This window comes from Elephas maximus, chromosome 2 (genome assembly GCF_024166365.1).
Source record: "Elephas maximus indicus isolate mEleMax1 chromosome 2, mEleMax1 primary haplotype, whole genome shotgun sequence".
Classification (NCBI taxonomy): domain Eukaryota; kingdom Metazoa; phylum Chordata; class Mammalia; order Proboscidea; family Elephantidae; genus Elephas; species Elephas maximus.
In genome coordinates, this window is record NC_064820.1 from 120392832 (window position 1) to 120408495 (window position 15664).

Genomic DNA, 15664 nt, shown 5'->3' on the forward strand with positions numbered 1-15664 from the left:
AATGTTAGGTTTAAATTTAGAAAAATAGGGGTAAATAATAAGGTAACCACAAAGGAGAAAAACTATCCTACTCATCAAAATAAAATACAAGGGAAAAATACAGACTCAGCAGAAACAAAAATAACAACAAATATGAGGGAAGGACAATATATAAAGAAAATCTACTCGGCAAATAAAATCAAGTGGGAAAAAGAAACTGTCAACAACACACAAAAAAAGGCATCAAAATGATAGCACTAAATTCATACCTATCCATAATTACCCTGAATGTAAAAGGAATAAATGCACCAATAAAGAGACAGAAAGTGGCAGAATGGATTAAAAAACAAGATCCATCTATATGTTGCCTACAAGAGACATACCTTAGACTTAGAGACACAAACAAACTAAAACTCAGAGGATGGAAAAAAATATATCAAGCAAACAACAATCAAAGAAGAGTAGGAGTGGCAATATTAATTTCTGACAAAATAGACTTTAAAGTTAAATCCATCAGAAAGGATAAGGAAGGACACTATGTAATGATTAAAGGGACAATACACCAAGAAGATATAACCATATTAAATATTTATGCACCCAATGACCGGGCTGCAAGATGCATAAAACAAACTCTATCAGCATTGAAAAGTGAGATAGACAGCTCCACAATAATAGTAGAAGACTTCAACATACCACTTTCGGTGAAGGACAGGACATCCAGAAAGAAGCTCAATAAACACACGGAAGATCTAAATGCCACAATCAAACAACTTGACCTCGTAGACATATACAGAAAACTCCACCCAACAGCAACCAAATATACTTTCTTTTCTAGTGCACATGGGACATTCTCTAGAATAGACCACATATTAGGTCACAAAGCAAGACTTAGCAGAATCCAAAACACTGAAATATTACAAAGCATCTTCTCTGACCATAAGGCCATAAAAGTGGAAATCAATAACAGAAAAAGTAGGAAAAAGAAATCAAACACTTGGAAACTGAACAATACCCTGTTCAAAAAAGACTGGATTATAGAAGACATTAAGGATGGAATAAAGAAATTCAGAGAATCCAATGAGAATGAAAACGCTTCCTATCAGAACCTTTGGGACACAGCAAAAGCAGTGCTCAGAGGCCAATTTATATCAATAAATGTACACATCCAAAAAGAAGAAAGGGCCAAAATCAAAGAATTATCCCTACAACTTGAACAAATAGAAAGAGAGCAACAAAAGAAACCCACGGGCACCAGGAAAAAAAAAAAAAACATATAATAAAAATTAGAGCTGAACTAAATGAAATAGAAAACAGAAAAACAATTGAAAGAACGAACAGGACCAAAAGCTGTTTTTTTGAAAAAAATCAACAAAATTGATAAACCACTGACCAAACTGACAAAAGAAAAACAGGACAGGAAGCAAATAACCTGAATAAGAAATGAGATGGGTGATATTACAACAGACCCAACTGAAATTAAAAGAATCATATCAGATTACTACGAAAAACTATACTCAAACAAATTTGAAAACCTAGAAGAAATTGATGAATTCTTAGAAACACACTACCTACCTAAACTAACAGAAACAGAGGTAGAACAACTAAATAGACCCATAACAAAAGAACAGATTGAAAAGGTAATCAAAAAACTCCCAACAAAAAAAAGCCCTGGTCCAGACGGCTTCACTGCAGAGTTCTACCAAACTTTTACAGAAGAGTTAACATGACTACTACTAAAGGTATTTCAGAGCATAGAAAAGGATGGATACCACCAAACTCATTCTATTAAGCCACCATATCCCTGATACCAAAACCAGGTAAAGACACCACAAAAAAAGAAAATTACAGACCTATATCCCTCATGAATGTAGATGCAAAAATCCTCAACAAAATTCTAGCCAATAGAATTCAACAACATATTAGAAAAATAATTCAGCATGACCAAGTGGGATTCAAACCAGGTATGCAGGGATGGTTCATCATTAGAAAAACAATTAACGTAATCCACCACATAAATAAAACAAAAGAAAAGAATCACATGATTTTATCAATTGATGCAGAAAAGGCATTTGACAAACTTCAACACCCATTCATGATAAAAACTCTCAGCAAAATAGGAATAGAAGGAAAATTCCTCAACATAATAAAGAGCATTTATACAAAGCCAACAGCCAACATCACCCTAAATGGAGAGAGCCTGAAAACATTCCCATTGAGACTGGGAACCAGACAAGGATGCCCTTTATCTCCACTCTTATTCAACATTGTGCTAGAAGTCCTAGCCAGAGCAATAAGGCTAGATAAAGAAATAAAGAGCATCCAGATTGGCAAGGAAGAAGTCAAAATATCTGTATTTGCAGATGACATGATCTTATACACTGAAAACCCTAAGGAATCCTCAAGAAAACTGCTGAAACCAATAGAAGAGTTCAGCAGAGTATCGGGATACAAGATAAACATACAAAAATCAGTTGCATTCCTCCACACCAACAAAAGGAACATCGAGGAGGAAATCACCAAATCGATGAATTAATGTCATTTACAAAATATTTTTTTTTTTTTTTTTTTTTTACAATAGACCCTAGTAAGATAAAATACTTAGGAATAAATCTTACCAGAGACGTAAAAGACTTATACAAAGAAAACTACAGTACACTTCTGCAAGAAACCAAAAGAGACTTACATAAGTAGAAAAACATACCTTGCTCGTGGGTAGGAAGACTTAACATTATAAAAATGCCTATTCTACCAAAAGCAATCTATACATTTAATGCAATTCCAATCCAAATCCCTATGACGTTCTTTAACGAGATGGAGAAACAAATCACCAACTTCATATGGAAGGGAAAGAGGTGCCAGATAAATAATGCATTACCAAAAAAGAACAAAATGGGAGGCCTTACTTTACCTGATTTTAGAACCTATTATACCGCCACAGTAGTCAAAACAGCCTGGTACTGCTACAACAACAGATACATGGACTAATGGAGCAGAATTGAGAATGCAGACATAAATCCATCCGCATATGAGCAGTTGATATTTGACAAAGGCCCCAAAACAGTTACATGGGGAAAAGACAGTGTTTTTAACAAATGCTGCTGGCATAACTGGATATCCACCTGCAAAAAAATGAAGCAAGACCCATACCTCACACCATGCACAAAAATGAACTCGAAATGGATCAAAGACCTAAACATAAAATCTAAAACAATAAAGATCATGGAAGAAAAAATAGGGACAACGCTAGGAGCCCTAATACATGGCATAAACAGTATACAAAAGATTATAAAGAATGTAGAAGAAAAGCTAGATAACTGGGAGCTCCTAAAAATCAAACACCTATGCTCATCCAAAGACTACCAAAAGAGTAAAAAGACTACCTACAGACTGGGAAAAAGTTTTTAGCTATGACATTTCTGATCAGCGCCTGATCTCTAAAATCTACATGATACTCCAAAAACTCTACTACAAAAAGACAAATAGCCCAATTAAAAAATGGGCAAAAGATATGAATAGACACTTCACTAAAGAAGATATTCAGGTAGCTAACGGATATAGGAGGAAATGTTCACAATCATTAGCCATTAGAGAAATGAAGATCAAAACTACAATGAGATTTCATCTCACTCCAACAAGGCAGGCATGAATCCAAAATACACAAAATAATAAATGTTGGAGAGGCTGTGGAGAGATTGGAACACTTATACACTGCTGGTGGGAATGTAAAATGGTACAACAACTTTGGAAATTAATTTGGCGCTTCCTTAAAAAGCTAGAAATAGAACTACCATACCATCCAGCAATCCCACTCCTTGGAATATATCCTAGAGAAATAAGAGCCTTTACACAAACAGATATATGCACACCCATGTTCACTGTAGCACTGTTTACAATAGCAAAAAGATGGAAGCAACCAAGGTGCCCATCAATGGATGAATGGATAAATAAATTATGGTATATTCACACAATGGAATATTACCCATCGATAAAGAACAGTGAGGAGTCTGTGAAACATTTCATAACATGGAGGAATCTGGAAGGCATTATGCTGAGTAAAATTAGTTGCAAAAGGACAAATATTGTATAAGACCACTATTATAAGAACTTGAGAAACAGTTTAATCTGAGAAGAAAACATTCTTTTGTGGTTACGTGAGTGGGGAGGGAGGGAGGGCGGGAGAGGGGCATTCACTAATTAGACAGTAGATAAGAACTACTTCAGGTGAAGGGAAAAAAAGCACACAATACAGGAGAGGTCAGCACAACTGGACTAAACCAAAAGCAAAGAAGTTTCCTGAATAAACTGAATGCTTCAAACCCCAGTGTAGCAGGGGCTGGGGTTTGGGGACCATGGTTTCAGGGGACATCTAACTCAATTGGCACAATAAAATCCATTAAGAAAACATTCTGCATCCCACTTTGAAGAGTGGCGTCTGGGGTCTTAAACGCTAGCAAGCAGCCATCTAAGTTGCATCAATTGTTCTCAACCCACCTGGATGAAAAGAGAATGAAGAACACCAAGGACACAAGGTGATTACAAGCCCAAGAGACAGAAAGGGGCACATGAACCAGAGACTACATCATCCTGAGACCAGAAGAACTAGATGGTGCCCGGCTACAACCGAAGTCTGCCCTGACAGGGAACACAACAGAGAACCCCTGAGAAAGCAGGAGAGCAATGGGATGCAGACCCCAAATTCTCATAAAAAGACCAGACTTAATGGTCTCACTGAGACTAGAAAGACCCCGGTGGCCATGGCCCCCAGACCTTCTGTTGCCCCAGGACAGGAACCATTACCGAAGCCAACTCTTCAGACATGGATTGGACTGGACAATGGGTTGAAGAGGGATGCTGGTGAGGAGTGAGCTGCTTGGATCAGTGGACACTTGAGACTATGTTGGCAACTCCTGCCTGGAGGGAAGATGAGAGGGTAGAGGGGGTTAGAAGCTGGTGAAATGGACACGAAAAGAGAGAGTGGGGGGAGAGAGGGGGCTGTCTCATTAGGGGGAGAGTAACTGGGAGTGTGTAGAAGGTGTATATGGGTTTTTGTGTGACAGACTGACTTGATTTGTAAACTTTCACCTAAAGCACAATAAAAATTATTAAAAAAATATAAGTATATATTCTACATTCTACTTTGGTGAGTAGCATCTGGGGTCTTAAAAGCCTGTGAGCAGCCATCTAGGATACTCCACTGGCTCACCCCTTCGGGAACAAGGAAGAATGAAGAAAACTAAAGACACCAAGGAAAGATTAGTCCAAAGGATTAATGGACCACATCTACCATAGCCTCACCAGACTGAGTCCAGTACAATGAGCTGGTGCCTGGGTACCACCATGGACTGCTCTGACAGGTATCACAATAGAGGGTCCCAGACAGAGCTGGAGAAAAATGTAGAACAAAATTCTAACTCAAAAAGAAAGACCAGGCTTACTGGCCTGACAGAGACTGGAGAAACCCTGAGATTATGACCCCCAGACACCCTTTCAGCACAGTAATGAGGCCATTCCTGAGGTTCACCCTTCAGCCAAAGATTGAACAGGCCCATGGAACAAAAGAAGACTAAAGTGGCACACCAACCCTGGGGCAGGGACTAGAAGGTAGGAGGGAACAGGACAGTTGGTAGTAGGTGACCCAGGGTTGAGAAGGGAGAGTGTTGACATGTTGTGGGGTTGTTAACAAATGTGTATACTGTTTGATGAGAAACTAGTTTTGTTCTGTAAACCTTCACTTAAAGTTCAATTAAAAAAAATAAGGATAAAAAATAATACTACAATCACCTATAACAAATAGATCATAATTTCTTAGCATAAAATATTCAGTAAGTGTTCAAAATTTCCTGAAAGTCTCATTTTTTAAAAATTTTCATTGTGCTTTAAGTGAAAGTTTACAAATCAAGTCGGACTTTGATACAAAAATTTATAAACACCTTGCTAAACCAAAAACCAAACCCGTTGCTGTAGAGTCAATTCCGACTCATAGTGACCCTATAGGACAGAGTAGAACTGCTCCATAGAGTTTCCAAGGAGTGCCTGGTGGATTCGAACTGCCAACCTTTTAGTTTGCAGCCATAGCTCTTAACCACTACCCCACCAGGTTTTCCAACACCTTGCTATATACTCCTAATTGCTCTCCCCCTAATGAGACAGCACGCTGCTTCCTTCCTCTCTCTCTTTTCGTGTCCATTTGGCCAGCTTCTGATCCCCTCTACCCTCTTATCTCACCTTCAGACAGGAGATGCCACTAGAGTCTCATGAGTCTACTTGATCCAGGAAGCTCATTCTTCACCAGTATCACTTTCTATCCCATAGTCCAGTCAAATCCCTGTCTGAAGAGTTAGCCTTGTCTTGGGCTAACAGAATGTCTGGAGACCATGACCTCCAGGGTCATTCTAGTCTCAGTCAGACCATTAAGTCTGGTCTTTTTATGAGAATTTGGGGTCCACATCCCACTGCTCTCCTCCCCACTCAGGGGTCTTTGTTATGTTCCCTGCCAGGATAGTCATCTGCTGTAGCTGGGCACCATCTACTTCTTCTGGTCTCAGGCTAATGTAGTCTCTGCTTTATGTGGTCGTTTGTGCCTCTTGGGCTCATAATTACCTTGTGTCTTTGGCGTTCTTCATTCTCCTTTGCCCCAGGTGGGTTGAAACCAATCGATGCATATTAGATGGCCATTTGCTAGCGTTTAAGACCCAAGACACCACTCTCCAAAGTGGGAAGCAGAATGTTTTCTTAATAGATTTTATCATGCCAATTGACTCAGATATCCCTGAAACTATGGTCCCCAAACCCCTGCTCCTGCTACGCTAGGCTTCCAAGTGTTCAGTTTATTCAGGAAACTTCTTTGTTTTTGTCTTAGTCCAGTTGTGCTGACCCCTCCTGTATCGTGAGTTGCCTTTCCCTTAACCTAAAACAGTTCTTATCTACTATCTAATTAGTGAAAACCTCATTCCTCCATCCCTCTCTCTCTCCCCTCTCTTGTAACCATCAAAGAACACTCTCTTCTCTGTTTAAACTATTCTTGAGTTCTTATAACAGTGGTCTTATACAATATTTGTCCTTTTGCAACTGACTAATTTTACTCAGCATAATGCCTTCCAGATTCCTCCATGTTATGAAATGTTTCATGGATTCTTCGTTGTTCTTCATTGATGGGTAGTATTCCATTGTGTGACTATACCATAATTCATTTATCCATTCATCTGTTGATGGGCACCTTGGTTGCTTTCATCTTTTTGCTATTGTAAACAGTGCTGCAGTAAACATGGGTGTGCATATACCTGTCTGTGTAAAGGCTCTTATTTCTCTAGGATATATTCCAAGGAGTGGGATTGCTGGATGGTATGGTAGTTCTATTTCTAGCTTTTTAAGGAAGAGCCAAATCAGTTTCCAAAGTTGTTGTACCATTTTACATCCCCGCAAGTAGTGTATGTGTTCCAGTCTCTCCACAGCCTCTCCAACATTTATTATTTCGTGTTTTTTGGATTAATACCAGCCTTATTAGAGTGAGATGGAATCTCATTGTAGTTTTGATTTGCATTTCTGTAATGGCTAATGATCATGAGCATTTCCTCATGTATCTGTTAGCCGCCTGAATATCTTCTTTAGTGAAGTGTCTATTCATATCCTTTGCCCATTTTTTAATTGGGCTATTTGTCTTTTTGCAGTTGAGTTTTTGGAGTATCATGTAGATTTTAGAGATCAGGTGCTGATTGGAAATGTCATAGCTAAAAACTTTTCCCCAGTCTGTAGGTAGTCTTCTTACTCATTTGGTGAAGTCTTTGGATGAGCATAGGTGTTTGATTTTTAGGAGCTCCCAGTTATATGGTTTCTCTTCTGCATTTTTAGTAATGTTTTATATACTGTTTATGCCATGTATTAGGGCTCCTAGCATTGTCCCTATTTTTTCTTCCATGATCTTTATTGTTTTAGATTTTATGTTTAGGTCTTTGATCCATTTCGAGTTCATTTTTGTGCATGGTGTGAGGTATGGGCCTTGTTTCATTTTTTTTTTGCCCATGGATATCCAGTTAAGCCAGCACCATTTGTTAAAAAGACTGTCTTTGCCCCATTTAACTGACTTTGGGCCTTCGTCAAATATCAGCTGCTCATATGTGGATGGGTTTATGTGTGGATTCTCAATTCTGTTCCATTGGTCTATGTATCTGTTGTTGTAGCAGTACCAGGCTGTTTTGACTACTGTGGCGGTATAATAGGTTCTAAAATCACAGAGTGAGGCCTTCCACTTTATTCTTCTTTTTCAGTAACGCTTTACTTCCTATAGGGTCGCTATGAATCGGAATCGACTCAACGGTGCTGGGTTTTTACTTACCTGGAGCTTCTTTCCCTTCCATATGAAGTTGGTGATTTGTTTCTCCATCTTATTAAAAAAATGTCATTGGAATTTGGATCATAATTGCATTGTATCTATAGATTGCTTTTGGTAGAAGAGAGATTTTTACAACGTTAAGTCTTGCTATCCATGAGTAAGGTGTGTTCTTCCACTTACATAGGTCTCTTTTGGTTTCTTGCAGTAGTGTCTTGTAGTTTTCTATGCATAGGTCTTTTACATCTCTGGTAAGATTTATTCCTAAGTATTTTTTCTTCTTGGGGGCTACTGTAAATGGCATTGATTTGGTGATTTCCTTTTGGATGTTCTTTTTGTTGGTGTAGAGGAACACAAATGATTTTTGTATGTTTATCTTTTATCCTGATTCTCTGCTGAACTCTGCTATTAGTTTCAGCAGTTTTCTTGAGGATTCTCTAGGGTTTTCTGTGTATAAGATCATGTCATCTACAAATAGAGATACTTTTACAGCTTCCTTACCAATCTGGATGCCCTTTATTTCTTTATCTAGAGTAATTGCTCTGGCTGGGACCTTCAGCACAATGTTGAATAAGAGTGGTGATAAAGGGCATCCTTGTCTGGTTCCCGATCTCAAGGGGAATGCTTTCAGGCTCTTTCCGTTTAGGATGATGTTGGCTGTTGTCTTTGTTTAAATGCCCTTTATTATGTTGAAGAATTTTCCTTCTGTTCCTATTTTGCTGAGAGTTTTTATCATGAATGGGTGTTGAAGTTTGTCAAATGCCTTTTCTGCATCAATTGATAAAATCATGTGGTTCTTGTCTTTTGTTTTATTTATATGATGGATTACATTGATGGTTTCTCTAATGTTGAACCATTGCTGCATACCTGGTATGAATCCCACTTGGTCATGGTCATTTTTTTTTTTTGACATGTTGTTGAAGTCTATTTGCTAGAATTTTGTTGAGGTTTTTTATATCTAAATTCATAAGGGGTATAGGTCTGTAATTTTCTTTTTTTTGTGGTGTCTTTATCTAGTTTTGGTATCAGGGATATGCTGGCTTCATACGACGAGTTTGGGAGTATTCCATGCTCTGAAATACCTTTAGTAGTAATGGTGTTAACTCTTCTCTGAAAGTTTGGTAGAACTCTGCAGTGAAGCTGTCCGGACCAGGGCTTTTTGTTGTTGTTGTTGTTGGGAGTTTTTTGATTACCTTTTCGATCTCTTCTTTTTTATGGGTCTATTTAGCTGTTCTATCTCTGTTTGTGTTAGTTTAGATAGGTAGTGTGTTCCTAGGAATTCATCCATTTCTTCTAGGTTTTCAAATTTGTTAGAGTACAATTTTTCATAGTAATCTGATATGATTCTTTTAATTTCATTTGAGTCTGCTGTAATATTGCCAATCTCATTTCTTATTCTGGTTAATTGCTTCCTCTTCTGTTTTTCTTTTGTCAGTTTGCCCAATGGTTTGTCAATTTTGTTAATTTTTTGAAAGAACCAGCTTTTTGTCTTGTTAACTTTTTCAACTGCTTTTCTGTTTTCTATTTCATTTAGTTCTGCTCTTATTTTTATTATTTCCTTTCTTCTGGTGCCTGAAGGTTTCTTTTGTTGCTCTCTTTCTAGTTGTTCAATTTGTAGGGATAATTCTTTGATTTTGGCCCTTTCTTCTTTTTGTATGTGTGCATTTATTGATATAAATCAACCTCTGAGCACACCTTTTTCTGTGTCCCAAAGGTTCTGATAGGAAGTGTTTTCACTCTCATTGGATTCTATGAATTTCTTTGTTCCACCCTTAATGTCTTCTATAATCTGGTCTTTTTTGAACAGGGTATTGTTCAGTTTCCAAGTGTTTGATTTCTTTTTCCTACTTTTTCTGTTATTGTTTTCCACTTTTATGGCCTTATGGTCAGAGAAGATACTTTGTAATATTTTGATGTTTTGGATTCTGCTAATTCTTGCTTTATGTCCTAATAGTCTATTCTAGAGAATGTTCCATGTGCACTAGAAAAGAAAGTATACTTGGCTGCTGTTGGCGGAATGTTCTGTGTATGTGTATAAGGTTGAGTTGGTTGACTGCAGCATTTAGATCTTCTGTGTCTTTACTGAGCTTCTTTCTGGATGTCCTGTCTTTCACCGAAAGTGGTGTGTTAAAGTCTCCTACTATAATCGTGGAGCTGTCCATCTCACTTTTCGATGCTGTTATAGTTTGTGTTCTGTATCTTCCAGCCCTGTCATTGGGTGCATAAATATTTAACATGGTTATATCCTCCTGGTATACTGTCCCTTTAATCATTATATAGTGTCTTTCCTTACCCTGGTTGCGTATTGGTTAAGTGCTAAGGCTGCTATCCAAAAGGTCAGCGGTTCGAATCAGCCAGGCACTCCTTGGAAGCTCTATGGCGCAGTTCTACTCTGTCCTATAGGGTCGCTCTGAGTCAGAATCAACTCGACGGCACTAGGTTTTTTTTTTTTTTGGTTGTTTTTTTCCTTATCATCTGTGGTGGATTTAACTTTAAAGTCTATTTTGTCAGAAATTAATACTGCCACTCTTGCTCTTTTTTAATTGTTGTTTGCTTGATGTATTTCTTCCATCCTTTGAGTTTTAGTTTGTTTGTGTCTCTAAGGTGTGTCTCTTTTAGGCAGCATGTAGACAGATTGTGTTTTTTTGTTTTTATCCGTTCTGCCACTCTCTGTCTCTTTATTGGTACATTTAGTCCATTAACATTCAGTGTAAGTATAAATAAACCAAACCAAACCAAACCCAGTGCCGTTGAGTCAATTCCGACTCATAGCGACCCTATAGGACAGAGTAGAACTGCCCCATAGAGTTTCCAAGTTGCTCCTGGTGGATTTGAACTGCCGACCCTTTGGTTAGCAGCTGTAGCACTTAACCACTATGCCACCAGGGTTTCCGTAATTATGAATGAGTTTAGCGCTGTCATTTTGATGCCTTTTTTTGTGTGTTGTGGACAGTTTCTTTTTCCCACTTAATTTTTTGTGCTGAGTAGTTTATTTTTATACATTGTCTTTTCCTCTTATTTTTTGTTGATTTTGTTTCTGCTGAGTCTCTATTTTTTTCTTGTATCTTATTTTGATGAGTAAAAAAGTAGTTAATCTCCTTTGTGGTTACCTTAATATTTATCCCCATTTTTCTAAGTTTAAACCTCTGTTTTATTTCTTTATATCGCCTTGTGTTCCTGTCCGTATGAAAGATCTATGACTACACTTCTTAGTTCCTCTTTATTATTTTAATGTGAAAGTCTCATGTTTTTATACAGTTGCAATCACACGTTTAACCTACTTTAATCTGAGTTAAAACGTCGGTATCCCTTCCCCTCTCCTGGGAGTTACACTTCCTTACTGCTCCCTGCCCCCAGGTTCTCCGCTGAAAGCGGCTTGGGTGTCCTGCAGCCACATCTGAGTTGGTGCTGTCGCAAGGCTACCAGTGGGGGATTTTGGTCCGCAGAACCTAAATCGTGCGCCTCCTGCGATCTGCAGGGATCTCTTTTTCAGTTACACTGATAGTAAGCTCTGCACTTTTTTTTTTTTTTTAGTGACTGGCTGCCGGCACCGGAAGTGCTCTGGAGTCTCCAGCCCCGGCAGAGAATTCAGCCACCAGACCCCCTGAAGGGTCGTGTGCTTGCTCTCCGTCAGGACCGGAACCGAGAGGAGCCGGGACCGTGGCGGCGATGGAGGCCGGTGCGGAAGGGCGCACGGCTAGTGCGCTGTTCGCGGGGTTCCGGGCCTTGGGGCTTTTCAGCAACGACATTCCACACGTGGTGCGGTTCAGCGCACTGAAGCGCCGATTTTATGTGACGACGTGCGTGGGCAAGAGCTTCCACACCTACGATGTGAGTGACTGCTTGCATTGCCCGCCCTCATTCTCCAACTCGGTCCTGGGGGCATTTCGGGTCTCTCCTCCTTCCACTTAACCTGGGCTTCCCTTCCTGCCTTTCTGTTCCTGAACCCGTCCAGGGCTAGTTAACCTTCACTATCACATCCACTTGCTGATCTTGCAGTCCACGTGGGGCGAGTTTCGGAGGCAGCCTCAGGGGATGTTTCAGTCCTACCGCAGTATATTCTTTCAGAAAATATCGACCGCCTTCCCTTGAAGATGTAAACGTGGTTAAGACAAGCCCCCTTCCCCACGCATTCTTAATGAGAGAAAAAGACTTGGAAGCAGTTTTTATTGCGCAGTTCTTGACATAAACTGGGTTAGAAATTCAGGCTAAATACGGTGAGAGAGAACTGGGGAAGGCGAGATTAATTATGATTTAGGGAACTCCACGTTTGATAACAATCCAGTAGTATTTCTCTAAACTTCCCTTGAGAATCTGTTTTATACCAACATTGTCTGGCACGGTGCCACTTTTCTGGTAGATATCACTGCTGGGGAAACCCTGGTGATGTACTGCGTAAGTACTACGGCTGCTAACCAAGAGGTCGGCTGTTCGAATCCGCCAGGTGCTCCGTGGAAACTCTGTGGGGCAGTTCTGCTTTCCTGTATGAGTCGGAGTGGACTCGAGGGCAGTGGGTTCGTGGTTATCACTGCTCCCTAGCACCATTAAAAACATTAGGAAGCTGAATCTCAGAACAGTTAAGTTACTTGGCCATGATGTCCGGCTTTGTGAAATTAATGGTTTACCCTTTTAATATTTCATCAGTCATTAAAATTGTTGTTGTTTTCTTGTTTTTTTCTCCAAGAGAATGTAAGCTCTGTGAGTAAGAACACTTGTTGAGGAGGATGATGGTAATAGCCAGTGTTAGTTTCTGGTAGTAGCCAGGAACACTTTTTCTGGGCACCAAGTTGTAAAGCTGTTTTTCCTGAAGGATTGTGAAAATCAAATAGGCTATTAGCAAAGAGAGCTGACGGCTGTGAGAGGGTTGAGTTACTGGAAGAAGAAATGGTGGCAGGGTGGAAAGCAGTTGAATTTCCCAAATCCTGGGTTGGTAAAGGAGAAAGGGTGAGTAAGAGTGATTAATCATGTAGGGGTATTTATTATTTCCATTCTCCCCACTTATTACTTGCTTGATAACTTTTTGTTTTGCTGATCAGTTTCTTTACTTAAAAAAAACAAAGAACAAAAAACCCACTGCCTTCGAGTCAGTTCTGAGTCAGCGACCCTATAGGACAGGGAGGAACTGCCCCATAGGGTTTCCAAGAAGTGGCTGATGAATTCAAACCGCCGGCCTTTTGGCTGCTAGCCGAATGCTTAACCACTTGCCTAGGAGCCGCTCATGGATTCGAACTGCCAACCTTTTGGCTGCTAGCGGAATGCTCAACTACTTATGCCGCCTGGGCTCCGCTTTACTTAAAGAGTTCTTGAAATCTTGTTTTTGGCACAGTGTCTTTCCTAGTAAGTTACAGGCACATATTTAAATTTAACAGTTTACTCATCTTTGCATTGAAATTCAGCATTAAAATAAAGGTGTTTTTAAGGTCCCCTTTAGTTTGAACACTAGTGATGCATTTTTTCTTTTTTTTTAATTTAATCGTAATATAGCATGTAAGTGCTTATTTTCTAAGGGCTGTGTACACTGCTAGGACCACTCAGTGCTCTGGGCTTTGACCTTTGAAGCTGAAACTAACCTGGGAGTAGAAAAATAGCGCTAATAAGCTCAAGTCACTAGTTTGGTCCACAAGAGCTCTAACCCATGGCCAGGGCTATTCTACCATCTTCACCCAACCTTCCTAGATTAGAGTTTTCTATAGGGGAAAACTAGACACGTTGTAAACAGGTGATGGTGGTGGTGATAGCAGCTAATATTTATTGAGCATTTTTGTTTTTGACTGATGCAGCTCTTAAGTGGTTTACACGAATATTCTCATTGATTGCTCGCAACAATGCCATAAAGTAACTTTTAATTCCTGTTTTACAAGATGAGGAATTTGAGGCACAGGGAGGTTAAGTAACTTTCCCTTGGTAGCACAGCTGGATCAGTAACCATAGATTGGGGTTGGCAAACTAAAGCCTGTGAGCCAGTTCACCCACTGCTTGTTTTTGTATGAGCCACAAGGTTTGAATGGCTTTTATATCTTTAAATGGTTAGGAAAAAATTGAAAGGAGAATAGTATTTTATCACATATGAAAGTCAATTTCAGTATTTATAAATAAAGTTTTATTGGAACACAGCTAGCCATGCACTTTCATTATGTATTGTCTGTTGCTGCTTTCTTGCTACAATAGCAGAGTCGAGTAGTGGCAACAGAGACTATATGGTCCACAAAGCCTAAAATATTTACTGTCTGGCCTTTGTAGAGAAAGCTTGCCTACCCCTGCCATTACCATTGCTCATGAAATAATGGAAGCTTTCCTAATAATGAAAATTCGGGTTAGTGGTGTCTTTTTTAGGAAGACCAGTATGGTTAATTTGTGTATAAGTTTTAATCTTAATCTTCAAGTATTAGGCTATTACTGTTTTTGTTAATGAAAGTTTACTTAACTTTTTTTTTTTTTTTTAAACAGGTTCAGAAACTTAGTCTAGTTGCAGTAAGTAAGTGTGGAATTTATTCTGAATTTATGCATGTTTATTGTCTTTTCCTTTTTAAAAATGTTTTATTTTGATATAAGTTTAAGATTTATAGCAAAGTTGCGAGAACAGTACAAAGAATTTCTTCATACTGTTTACCCAGATTCCCCAAATGTGTACATTTTACTACATATATTTCTTTCTTCCTGCCTCTCTCTACACACATACACGCTAGTTTTCTCTGAACTATTTATAAATAAATTGCCAACATGATATCCCTTTGCTCCTAAGTACACCAATGACTATTTTGCAAAGGCAACAAGTTTCCTTCTATAAATACAGTAAAATTATGAAAATCAAAATGAGGGACTTAACATTGATGCAGTACTTGAATGTGTAAATTATTCAGATTTTGCCAGTTGTTTCAGTAATGTCCTGTATAGCAAAAGAAAGTCCAAGATCATGTGTTGCATCCAGTTGTCCTGCCTCTTTCCCACGAAACCAAACCCACTGTCATTGAGTTGGTTCCGACTCATAGTGACCCTAGGGAACAGAGTAGAACTGCCCCTAGGGTTTCCAAGGCTGTAATCTTTACCGAAGCAGACTGCCACATCTTTCTCTCCCAGAGCAGCTGGCGGGTTCAAACTGCTGACCTTTTGGTTAGCAGCTGAGTGCTTTAACCACTGTGCCACCAGGGCTAGTCGCCTTTACTCTAGAACAATTCTTCATATTTTCTTTGTGTTTCACCGCATTGACACTTTTGAAGAATACAGGCTAGTTCTTTTTTTTAGATGTCCTTCCAATTTGTTTTTTTGATGTTAGGTTATGCCCTTTGCCAGGAATAACACAGAATTGGTGCTGAGTTCTTAGTGCATTGTATCTAGACACACATGCTGCTGGTTTGCCTT

At 39.1% G+C, this 15664-nt stretch overlaps 1 protein-coding gene across 2 annotated transcripts in view; it reads left to right on the top strand.

The window, feature by feature from the left end:
- Nucleotides 1-11848: 11848 nt before the first annotated feature.
- The window catches only part of WDR36 (WD repeat domain 36), a 38900-nt gene continuing 35084 nt past the window's right edge, over nucleotides 11849-15664 (top strand). Inside the window, exons 1-2 of one of the 2 annotated variants that reach the window (XM_049871870.1) lie at nucleotides 11849-12136; nucleotides 14753-14780. In XM_049871870.1, the coding sequence (XP_049727827.1) occupies nucleotides 11975-12136; nucleotides 14753-14780 (190 nt within the window). In that variant the 5' untranslated portion in view covers nucleotides 11849-11974. The remainder of the gene's footprint in view (nucleotides 12137-14752; nucleotides 14781-15664) is intronic. The other variant, XM_049871865.1, reaches the window with a different exon arrangement.